Below are 12,758 nucleotides of genomic sequence, written 5' to 3' on the forward strand. Positions count from 1 at the left end.
GGGGCTTAGTCACCCCCAGTGTAACTCCCCTGGTGTCAGTGGTGCAACTAACTTGGTGTTGCCAACTCTTGTAGTTTTATTCCAAGTCGCGCAGTAATTTCTGCTTTTCTTGAAACCCCAGCTCCCGACGGCATGTGCTGAGGTGGGAATCTCAGCTTTTGTGTGCAACCAGACCTGAGTTTCTCGAAAGGCTATAGCAAAAACCCAGAGACACGTAACCCTCAAAGCTCAGAAACCAGAAGGCAAATCAACTCCAAATCCACTTTTCTCTTTTTGGCTCTTTTTCAATCTCTTGATTTTTGAGATTTTTTCTTTTTTCCCCTTCCGGCCTGACTTGTGACCTTTGAACGCTTCAGGTTGGCAATGCTGCTCCCTCCATTGGCATCGGTGGAGTTAGACCAGGGATGAATTTGGCCCAGCGCTTGTAGAAGCCAGGTGTATGACTCTGTTCCTTGCAATGTGTTATTTGATATGATCTGCTGTTCTCTTGGGGGCCAAAAGAAGTGGGTTTTCTTAGAGAAATAAAATTCTATCATCACTTGATACAAAAAATGGTATTTACAGAATTGTTTTCCCCCATCTTTTGTTATAATTTTTTAGGTGCTTCAGAGCTGGGCCCATTTTCAGATCCCAGGCAGTTCACAAGCATTTCATCCCTCACTGAGAGCCGCTTCTCCAACCCACGAATGCACTATCCAGCCACCTTTACCTATACACCGCCAGTCACCTCAGGCATGTCACTGGGTATGTCCGCAACCACTCACTACCACACCTACCTACCACCACCCTACCCCGGCTCTTCCCAAAACCAAAGTGGACCTTTCCAGACCAGCAGCACTCCATATCTCTACTATGGCACTTCGTCAGGATCATACCAGTTCCCCATGGTGCCGGGAGGGGACCGCTCCCCCTCCAGGATGCTTCCTCCGTGCACCACCACGTCCAACGGCAGCACGCTGTTAAACCCTAACTTGCCCAACCAGAGTGACGGTGTGGAGGCGGATGGCAGCCACAGCAGCTCCCCAACCGTCTTGAATTCTAGTGGCAGAATGGATGAGTCCGTTTGGAGGCCATACTGAGATTTCTTCTGTAGCCGGCCCGACCTCCGCGAGCCAAAAAAAAAAAAAAACAAAAAAAAAAAACCCAAACAAACGGTCGACTAACTACGAAGTGCCTGTTTTTTGTGTTTTTTTTTTTTTTTTAAATAGATTTTACTGATATGTGCAACTGTGTAGATGGGATGATAATGGCCATAAATAACACAAGGGTTACCAACACACCACAACCCATGTTTCAGATTATGTGGATCAAAGCACATATTTTTTTTTTTTCTTGGAACCATTTTACCTTGTTTTATATTTAAAATGTACTTTTTACACACACAAAAAAAATCACCCCCTCTTTTTTCTTTTTTTTTTTTTTCTTTTTTTTTTTTTTTTTGGTCTAGAGTGTTGTAATAACTAGTGAGTTCTTTTGCCAATGAGGAGAGAACGGACTCCCCAGCTATCAGGAGAGAGATGGTGATGCAAGGCAAAGGCTGCATTCCCTTTTATTTTTTAATAAAAATCCACCACCTGACCATGAACTCCAGATACAGTTGCAATCATACAACGTATGGGACCCTCTTCACACCCGTAGTGCAATTCAACTGGCTTGTATTGGTGCACATAAAAAGGAAAGCAAAGATCGAGTTGCTTCCATTTTGCCATGATACATTCAGATGAAAACAGCTGTCCCAAAAAACTCGGTCCGAGCCTTGCTGCAGATAATGGTTGAACATCTCTGTGTTCATTGCTTTTTTGGTTTGTTTTTGGGTACTTAAAGAGAACGAGTTAGGGTAGACAACCCAGGGGTTTCCTTTTTGCTTTTGTATCCATTCATTTTGCCTTCGATTAGCCAAAAACCAAAAATAACAACCAAAACCTTTAAAAACAAAAAATAAAAACAAAATGTTATTACTTATGCAAAGTATGAAAATGGCAATATATATTACTAGAGCCAAAATGGCGTACATAGTATTTGTGTTCGGCTATGTTCATTTTTATTTTTCTTTTAAATTATAAATGTGTAAAATTTGAGGTTGTTTGCTAACAGGAATCATCATATAACTTTAAAAGAATATTTATAATTATTTAATGACATTTGGACCCTTTAAACGTTTCTTAATGTAATGATATATTGACTTCGGTCTCTAAAAGTGTTTTTTTTCCTCTCTTTTTTAATTATTACATTTCTGCAATGGTGTAAACCTCAAACCTTTACCCAACTCTGAAAAGCAGTTCCAGTGTGAACCAGTTTACAATGTGACTTAAAAACGACAAACCCAACCCAAATGCATCCACATCAAATGATTTTGGATGTAGGATCTTTTTATATAACTTATGAAGGAAATATTGTGCTTAAAATATTTTTATTAGCTGTCTGGTTGCCTTCAACACAGTCTTGCCTTTTAATCAGTAGTTGTGGAGACACTGGAAAAATGGTAGGAAGGATGAAATATTTTCCACCCTTCCCCTAATTTCTTCTTCTCCCAGGATTTTTCTCAGAACTTCAAAATCTGAAAATATTCATATTCAAAATGTTCTGTTTTGACAGCATAATTTGAATTTTGACAGGGTTTCTTTTTTCCCAAAGAAAAATCAAAACCGTTTCAAAGCCCGTATTTTACAAATAATGAATTGTTAAACATCTCAGAAATGGGATTAAGGGAGAATTGGTGAAGCTTTTTCCCCTCCCCTTGCAATTTCAGCCCACTCGATGGAATTAAAAGTTCAAAACTTGAGACAGAAACTGCCTGGTAGCGCATCACCACCCCTTAGCATTAAATGCTAGAGCCGTAAGGATGCTGTGTTGCCTCTGAAGCTGATGTGGCTGTTGCCTATTAAAGAGACAAGCACAAGGGCAGCAATACTCACCTCTGCAAATGCTAAAGATAAAAAGTCACCTTAAAAGCCACCCCGGGGCTCCGAGGCCCGATACAGGGAGAGCAAATTGCACCCGAAACCCTTAACGAACCCGTCTGCCGCCAAACTGTCCAGCGGAGGGGCCCAAATTTTGCCCATCCCAGGGCTGCCTATGGCAAACGGGGAGGCGACGCGGCATCGGCTGGGTGTGGCAGGGGCTGAACCGCCCTCCCCGTGCTGTCCCCAAGCAGGTGACGTTAAGCCTGGTTTAGCGGGATGTTCAGCACGTGCTGATGGGGTTTGCCGGCGCTCCCTCCTTCCCCTGCCTTAGCCACCGCTGCCCGCAGCCTCCTCGGGGGGCTGCCGGCCCCCACGCCGCTCCTCAGCTGCACAGTGGCTACCTCCATAGTATCGCGATAATTCAACGGTGGGCATAGCCATACAGAGCCGGACAACACCATCGCCGCTCGTTAACAGCGAAGCTGTTAAACGAGTTGACATTAGCGTGCTACATCCCTCTGATTTGCGTGATGACGTGCTCTTAAAAAAAAAATAATTAAATAAAGTCTTTGCCTTCTAAAGGTTGTATACCAAGTATGCTTAAAGTATAAGTAAGACACTTTTTTTCTTCTAATACTTAGTTTTCCTTCAAAGATGGAAGCTGTAATTGATTCTATTTATTGTTGGTTTGTGGTAGCTTGAAGCATACCACTGTCCATTTATTTGTAACTGTAAAATACGTTTGTTAGTCTCAGCAGCACTTAAAAAGCCAGTGTCTGGTTACACATTTCAGTTTTGTTTTTTGTTTAGTAAGCAAGAGAAAAAGATGTACTGCCAGTGCAAGCTGTTTCCTATTTAATAAAAGGTACTATATTTGTACATTATTTGTTATTGCTGAGAAGGGCTTTTTAAGGTTTACTGTATGCATATTAAGTAATTTTTAGGGTGCTTTTGTGTTGAAATGTTGTTAAGAGTGGCTGCAGGCAGCAACCCAGATTTTTCTTGTTTTTTTTTAAGACTTTGTTGTAAAATTCAAGCACTTGGTTTTTGTTTCTGGATAAATCCAGCACAGACCAGACTTTTGTTTTGCTCAGTACCGACAGGACTCTGTTTGTGTCCCCGCGGTTTTTCAACTGGACCATTAGGGACAGACGTTGAAAACGTTTTCTCCGCCCGGCCGAGGCACACGTGCCCGATCCGTGCCCTCGGCCTCCCTGGCCGTGCGGGCAGGCACCTGGCTCCGCCTGCTTGAGATAGGAAGGAAAGGATTTTCTAAGTACCTACGGACAGAGGAGCACCAGCCCCTTGACTTTCAGTAGACCCCCGTGCTCCTGAACCCTCCTGGTGTCTTTGGAAAACCTCTCCTGGTACGTCAGGCTGGTCACAGAGGGAGTTGTACAGGCTGAGGCAGAAATGCTCATCGAAGCTTTCGGGAAATGCTTCCGAGTTCACTTGGAAATGCTCTTGAATCGGGATTTCATACCAAAAAAAACCCCAACTGGCACTATGTAGTTAACCGTATCAGATTCTCCGATGTTTTGCGAGGTGCTTAGCATCATTTTCTCAAAGGTACGACAGCCCTTCCCTTCGGTGGGTGGCAATCTTTGGTACCGGTCATAGATTTAAAGATAAAAAGATGGCGTTTTTTTACTTTCCACCTCTCTTATCCTACCAAAGATTTACTTCCAGCACAACAGGCACGATATCCCTTTCGCCGAACAGAGGATTAAATCCTCCTCTCCCTCCTCCTAAGGGTAACCAGATCAGGGTCAGCGGGTCAGGACGGATGAGTAAAGCAAATTATTTAACCCACAGCATCATTCGTGTGGCATTTATTGTTTCTTTTAAAAGATCAGCTGCTGTGTCTTTCTCAGCATTGAACTTTTTTTGCCACCAGTTCCCCGAGCCCAGATTTACCAGTTTCCACAGGTACCATCTCGAGTGGGGACAGTTTTGCACTTTCACACTTAGCGAAGCAAAGCTCAGCCCGCGCTGGGCTGCACGCGGCCAGCAAGCCATGAGCAACAGCAATAATTAAAACCTGGATCAGCCATGAGCTCAAAGAAGCCCCATTCTCTGAACCCCTGAATATCTTGTTGTTTTTAAATAGAATGCATTTCATTTTAACATTTTCTGAGAACTTTTTTTAGATGTTTGTTTACTTCCATGTTTACAGATAACTCTTTGCTTTTTTTTTTTTTTTTTAATGCAGTACTTCTAAGTATATCAGCCAAAACCATACTTTTACAGTAACTTTTGTTTTAGGTAATATGAGTGACATTCCAATTTTTTTTTGTTGTTGTTGTTGTTAAATATGCTTTACCAGTCTTGAATTTCTGCTGGAACAAAATATTTGTAGCATTTTGTGTAAATACAAGCTTTAATTTTTTATTTTTTCAAATGCTGTCACCCAAGATTTGCTTTTCATGCACATATTGTACAAACACACTCTGCTTTATGCCACAAACGATGATTGTGGATCAGTTTACTTCAACTTCAAAGGGACTATTTGTATTGTATGTTGCAACTGTAAATTGAATTGTTTGGCATTTTCTCATGATTGTAATATTAATTTGAAGTTTGAATTTCATTTTCAATAAAATGGCTTTTTTTTGTTAATGTTCTTCTATGCTTCTTTTTCTTCTGCTGTCTCCTCTTAGCACCAGGCAGGGTAATGTAAGTACACGGTAGGACACAGTACCGGCCCTTCCGTTGTGGCCCCATCGATTTCTGCAGTGTTTAGATTTTCAATTAAATATAAAAAGCAAGTGTCCAGGCCTATGGGTGGTAAGGGCCACCTAAAGCTGATCTCAAATGTTGCTTCTTTTCCTGAGTCTGCAAACCCGTGTTTCTTAGAGGAGTGCAAACTGCTCCATTCATCTTGCTAGATCGTTAACTCTGAAACCTAACAACTGGCATTAGCCGGGACATTCTGGTGCTAGGGCGCTGTGGGCAGAGCTTGAACTGTAGGGAAAGCTGGGATAGATTTCCAGACGGAGGAGAGGGCGGATTGGTGTTCATGGTGGTTTTCCGGGATTGGGCTTGCACTATCCACACTTCTTCCTGGTCAGACCTGAGGAATGCAGTTACAGATAATCCTGTGATTTGCATGGCCTGAGGCAAGAACAGTTTCCAAGCAGCATCAGATATATGGACAGGGAGGAGACTGGGGGAGCAGGCTATTTTTCCTCCAGCCTAGTGTCAGGGGTAGCAGGAGATGCAGCTAATGAAGGTGAGGTTAAGTTCACCCAAGGCTGTCTGCAGGAGGAGGGGAGAGGGAGTTGCTTGCAAGCTTGTGCCTGGTTTCATAGTAAGTTCTCATCCTTTTTAGCTATTCTTGAGTCTGAAAAAGAGAAATAGTAGCACAGAGAGCCGTGAGGTTCTGATCATTTCAAGAAACCTTTAACTTCGGAGTTTAAATGTCACTAATACTGAACTTTGTGAGCTCTGTTGGCTTTACTTTGGACCTACACATTTCTTGCGTGGTGGTTGAAGATTTGGATAATGTTTCAGGTTTTTCAAGGGTGTTTTCATTCCAGCCCATCATCTGAGTCCTGATTTTAGGGAAGTTTTATCCAAGAGCGAGGAACAAAGCAAACAAATCAATGATCTGTGGTGTAATTGCTATGTAAATTGTCTTGGGGGACTAACTAAGGGAAATAAACGATTTTTCACCATTTTGTACGGTCAAGTGGTGTAACGGGTTCCTAGGGAGGTCGTGCCACCTCTGTTCTTGGAGGTTTACAGGGCCCAAGTGGGTAAAGCATGGAGCAACCTGGTCTGACCCCTGAGCTGGGGCTGCTTGAGCAGGGGATTGGGCTGGACAACTCCCATGGTCCTCTCCAAGTTACCCCATGGCCCTGTGAGCCAGGCTAGGAGCTATCTGCTACAGGTTGTTGTCTAAGCTAAAAACAGCTTGCGTGACTGTACAGATAACACATATTCACCTAAACCCAACCTGAATAAAGAGGTTTGACAGGATGAAGCTCTTACATGGGTGGGTTATTGAGGAGCTGTAGAGATCCCTCTCTCTCTTGTTGGTTTCTGGCATGTTCCTCTGGGATATCTATGGCAGACGTGATCAGCAGAGGGGTTGGAAGAGCCAAACCATCTCTCTGATCCAGTACAGCAGTTCCCATCGTATGTCATGCTAGGGGTGTTGCTTTTGATTTTTCGATTCATTTACCTTTTTGCAGCTTGAGAAGGTGACTCTCATTCCCTTGCCTTAGCCAGAAACCAATCACTCTCAAGGCAGAATGACCACCAGTGGTCCGCGTGAATGACCACCCAATACGGAGACATATGGAACAGAGGGGGAACATCAAACTCAAAGTACTTTTAGATGAGATTTAAAGATGTTTCCTACAAGGGGTGGTGACCGTTGTCTTCCCCATCTTTTGGTGTCAGTAAACAGCTTCTTGCTTTTGTGTTGTAAGGGTTGAACTTCAACTTTGGACCGCTGGAGTCAGGCCTTTGCGGGTCCCATGCAGTGTGCGTATGGTGGAAGGCATCTCGTGCTGCCCCCCCCGTTGGACTCGGTTTTAACTTTTTAATTTCCTGTGGCTGTTAGCAACACCGGAGGGGCGCAGAGCAGCCACGTGTTGGCAGCCACGGGAGTAAATCAGCCTTTTTTGTGCCTAAAACAAGCTCTTGGGGAGAGGTGGGGGAGAGAAGGAGCAGAGTCTGACTTTATGGTTTAGCACCATGCCCTGTGCTAGCACCGAATAAAAAATTCATCAAGCTGTTTACCAGGAAAAAGGAGGAAATAACCTCAGTCATATACCCAAGGATTGACATGTACCATCTAGTTACTTTCTGCATGGTCAGGAGGAAATGAATCAGTATTTTGGGGTGAAATCCCTCCCCTGGCCGACCGCTCACGGAAGGCCAATGCTCTGCATAAGTCACAGCAGTGCTTTGCAGCACTTGGGGGGGGGTCGCACTAGATCATATATTTGGGTAGGAGAGGGCATGGTGCAGCACTTGGGGGACCAGCTTTGCAGCTCAGGCGCCTAGCACTTGGCTGAACGCTTGCAGAGGACAGCCCAAGAGTGTTACCAGAAATATTTGTTGGACAGGTTAAAATTATAAGCAAATCCACCAGAAACCCATAATCTTTGGACAGGTGATGGGGATGACTCTGGCGGATAAAATACTGGGAGCAGGTTGAACATTTCCACTCAACATCTTGAAGAAAAGTTTTAGCACAAGCTTAAAGCAAACAATGAAATATTTAGCATTCAAAAGGACTGTCTTTGGCCTTCTGTAATTACAACCTTTTCCCTGTAGATCTACTGGTGCAATATCAGTCTGGGATGTATGGAGCTGTTCCCATGGGGTCTCTCTGTGATACTTATATGGCCCCGGAGGGGGGAACATCGGCATCTGTCCCTCTGGGAATAGGAAACTCTTGGCCCCAGTAACAGATAAGGCTGTGAGATAAAAAGAGAACAAAGCGTAAAATTCCAAAAGCATCTGGTGATCTGATGCAGTACAAAGTAACTTGGGACCTATGACATGATTTAAAATTGAAGTTCTCAAGCCTGCCCTGCTACTTTCGTGCAGATTAAATGCATATATTACTTAGGGTAGATGCAACCTGCTCTTCTAATGTCGACTGTGTTACCTAAGTAACAAGTGAACTTGAATTTCCCTACTGCAGTTTGGGTGAGAGAATACAATAAAATCTGTACAGTTATATTTGTAAGAATTTGTAAAGATGTGACAAATTAGCTTTTGTTCTGCAGCTGGGAAATTTCAGCATCGTCTGTGATTCTCCAGGCAGCCGTGGACTCCTCTTTTTATGCCTCAGTTTCCCTAAATTTTACTATTTCCCTACTTTGTCAGGGTGTCCCATGGACTCAGCGTTTATAGAGAGCTTTGAACTTTTGTTGTTGTTTAGCCCTTTTTACTACAAATCCAATGTTTGGTCTCACACCATTGGATAGTGTCCTTTGAAACAGCACATTTCTAAACCACATGTTTAGAAAAATTGACCCAGTTTCCAGACTGCTGATCTGGTCAAAAAACAATGCGGAGTTAAGGCCAAGTGGTGCTGTCTCAACAGATTTACTCAGGATTTGTGGTGGGGCAGGAAGAAAAGCAGAGATCTCTGCAGTCCGTGGAGGCAGGCCTTGGCCGCTCCCTCCCGGCAGCTCGCTCAGGATGAGCAGCTGGAGCTTGTGGGATGTCCCAACACTTAGAGAAAAGCAAACAACCCATGTTAAAGTCGATACGCCGCAGCAACTTGCCAGTGATTAATGTTCACTGCGAGGCCAAATTCAGATGGTGATTACGCTGGTAGAGATCAGCTGAAGTCCCGCTATTAATAGCCTCATGTTTTTGGACGCCGGCATTTTTCAACCTGTAAATGTGGGTGTTATCAGAGAAGGGTCACTGAAACGCTGGACAGAAGGGGTCTCTGTGGACCTCCTGGTCCAACGGAGACTTGACGCAGGACCACCACCACCAGATCCGCTCGGTGTGGCTGTGTCCAGTGAGTCTCGAAACCTTCCAAGTGTTGAGGTGGAGCTGGGGCTTCAGCAGAGCATCCCGTCCCTGTGCTTCTCCTAATGTCCACCTCCCACCTCCCCAAGTGCAGCTGGCGACATTTCCCCCAGCCTCTGGATTTTGGGTTTGAGTTTTTCACTGCCTCTGGGTTTGGGCACACAGTGTACGGTCAGGATTCAAAATCTTGTTGCACTATACAAGTCCAGTGCTTAGTGACCTCTCCTTTCCACCCCTTCATTTGTATTCCTCCAGGCTGGGACTTAGGAGCACTATTAAAAATAAAGTCAGAGCCTAAACACCAAGGCAGCCCCTCACCCCCCATCTTGTTTACTTTTTTGTTTCCACAGTTGGAAAAAGAAGTCGTTAGAAGCAGAAAATGATGCTGCTACATCAAAATGCTGTGAGATAGCTTCTCCCAGGAAAGCACAGGTTTTACCCCTGCTCCAGGGTGTGCAAGGCTGGTTAGCAAACATCAGGCAATAGGAAGGAAAGGTGGTCGCAGAAGGGAAAAAACTTCCAAATAATCCAGGCAGATCTTGGGAAACCTGGATGTGAAGGATCTTTGTCCTTTTATTGCCAGTAGTGGTGTCCTCCTAACAAAGCAGGATGTTCTCATCTTTTAATAATAGCCAGGCCAGATGCTAAAGTCTTTTCTGCAAATACTGTATAAGTGAGAAGAACAGCTGATTTCTGTTAAGGGGAATACACCAGGAGAATAAGCCAAAAAAAGTATGAGAAATCTCCAGAGGTCTTTCTTTGCAACGCCGTTTGGCAGCTAGATCTCAAAGTCAGGACTGAAAATCCAATCTGTGCTTCTGCCCCTTCACTGATCGGTCACCACGTGTCGAGCGGCGAGTCCTGCACCGCTATGGGGTTTGGAGCAGCACTGACAGGGATTTCCCCCTGTACTTCAAAGAGCTGCAAAATCCACAGCCTTTGGCTTTCGTGGAGCTGTAGAAAGGACCAGTCAATGAAGAATTTGTTTGACGTGCTCCTTGCCATAGAAAATGGTTACATGCCGAGCTGGGGCCAGTGGTTTAAAACGGCATCTTTGTTCCATCTTTTTTCATACTTTCTCCTCTACCCTGTTTTCTTTCCTTAGTCTGTTTTATTTGTTTGGAAGAGATTAATTCAAACTACTAGATAGAGACAAGATTGTTTTATAAGGCATTGTATTGGGCATTAAGAAAGCTGTCTCTTACTCTCCACACACTACCCCTTCAATCATCTTTTCCTTGTGTTCAGCACAGAAACTGCTGTTTCCTTTGGACAGGGATCTTTGAAATCACGGTAAATTCACTCATGTTTGTAATGTGCTTGCAGGTATTGAATGGAAAGTGTTGGAGAAAGGAAGGGTACATGGTGACGTGACATTTTGTATTTCTGTAATGGGGCAATGTCCAAGAGAAAAAAGAACTGACTGCATCATGTTCACACATTTTTCTCATATGCTGAATGGCAGCCCTCAGAACAGTTCTTAGAATCCAGAAAAAAACCCATTGTGAAATGATGGGGAGAACTCATCTAATGTTTAGGATTGCCAGCTAATGACTGCAGATAAAGATGTTTATGGAGACTTTGTGCAACCCTTTTGGTTGCCAGCAAAGGAAGTTTTTGTACGTGCCGTTTCAAACCTCCCCGTCTCTGCCTGACCAAGAGGATCCCCCCAATTGCTATTTTCATAAGTTTCCAATTAGGAACTCATTTTGGTTGCTCCGTTTAACAGGGTGCACAGACATTTTTATTCTGTGCTCTGCATTTGTTTATAGAAGATACTTCTTGGGGATAGTCATGTTAAGCCTGGCATTTTGTTTTCTGTGGGTGTCTGTCCTGGAGCGCCTCACCAGCTCCTCCATGACAGAAAATACCAACAGATAACGTGTTGATGAACTGCAGCGTTACCTGGTTATTGCCTCTTGGATTTACTGATCCAGGAGCGTGTGGCACAGAGGGACAGACCCCGCGCCTGCTGTGTGTTGGCAGCGCCAGTGGTGAAGGATGGAAGGAGGATCCTCTGTGCGTGGCTGAGGGCTCGTGCCCTGGGCCGGGGCAATTGGCTGCTCAGACACACCTGGCTGTATCAGATCTCGCCATCTGGAGAAAAGTAAAAATAGAGAGAGATAATTTAGGTCATCTGCTGCGTGACAGCATTGAGACAGGAAAACACAAACCGCTGGTACTTGAACAGAACATGTTTCAGAGGAGGTGGCACCTCCCTGAGTCTGTTCAAGTCTAGTCAGTGGGGGCTCACACCCATCCCGGTGGGGCTGAGGGGCGAAACCGTGACAAAGATGAATAAATGAATGCACCCTGTAAACATAAGTCCTCTCCGAGGCCAATCTTCAAGCCCAAATCCTGGCTTTCCCCTGGAAGCCGCAGGGTCCTGAAGGCACCCGCTGTTCCAGCTCCCTCAGAAGGTTTTGGACATCTAGTGTCAGCGTTCAGAACTTGCACTTTGCTCTTCCTTTCTATCAAAAAGCAAAACTAAAACCAGTTCTAGTTTGTGCCGTGGGGAAGGGTAGACTTGCTGAAGTCATTGCCAGATTTAATGTCACTGTTGGCCCTTCAGTATTTCAGCTACTGCCACGTTAAAATATGTTAATTATAAACCCTTCCTGACCCATGAGAGCTGATACGGGCTGTACGAAGGGATCCGTCGCTTTCCTAGGTGTGTAGCCCAAGTCCTTCACTGGCTCACGCAGTGCTTCTCCCATCCGTTGTGTTCTTTCGGCCCCACGGTTGTGTTGCAGACCGAAATGAGGGACAATTACAGCAGCCTGGCTAGTGCGCCTTGAAGAGAGGAAAGGATAAGACAGAAATTGCAAAGGTCTCCTGCTAGAGATGAGAATGACCACAGACCTCAGGCCTTGCAAATGAAATGTCAAAGTCATTTCTTTAGTGCTTCTTTGCCACAACAACTGCAAAGAAATTGAACCTCAAAGACGGAAGATGTGAAGCTCAGAAACACACCCACACACAATATGAGAAAGGGGGAAATAAAATTTTCGGCTGCCTCCCAGAATGAGAAGTAGTTCATTTTTGAAAATGTTTTCTTAAGCTCACTCTCTTTGCAAGTGCCCAGAGGTGATGGGTACGTAATAAAAGTTGTGTAATGCTTTAGATAGGCGTTGGTAAAAATAATGAACATGAATGTGAATGTGAATATGAATATGAATTGGCCTCTGTATTTACCACCTTGTTAAGTCAAGAGTGGCTTTTGAAATATTATCAGAAATGGGTAAAAAGATATATGGGCCAGGGGAGCTGATCTTACTATGACTCCTGCAGTTCTGGCTTATTTGGGAAAAGTGATTGTTATTTAGTTACTTCTTTTAGCTTAAAACG

The 12,758-nt window shown here is 44.2% G+C and overlaps 1 protein-coding gene across 2 annotated transcripts in view; it reads left to right on the plus strand.

Moving 5' to 3' along the window:
• Positions 1 to 5,514, plus strand: part of RUNX2 (RUNX family transcription factor 2) — a 92,205-nt gene extending 86,691 nt beyond the window's left edge. For both annotated transcript variants that reach the window (XM_075086619.1, XM_075086620.1), the window contains one exon: positions 601 to 5,514. In XM_075086619.1, coding sequence (XP_074942720.1) covers positions 601 to 1,079 — 479 coding nt within the window. In that variant the 3' untranslated portion in view covers positions 1,080 to 5,514. The remainder of the gene's footprint in view (positions 1 to 600) is intronic.
• The last annotated feature ends 7,244 nt before the right edge of the window (positions 5,515 to 12,758 follow it).

The sequence above is a fragment of the Phalacrocorax aristotelis genome, chromosome 3 (assembly GCF_949628215.1).
Source record: "Phalacrocorax aristotelis chromosome 3, bGulAri2.1, whole genome shotgun sequence".
NCBI classification, from domain to species: domain Eukaryota; kingdom Metazoa; phylum Chordata; class Aves; order Suliformes; family Phalacrocoracidae; genus Phalacrocorax; species Phalacrocorax aristotelis.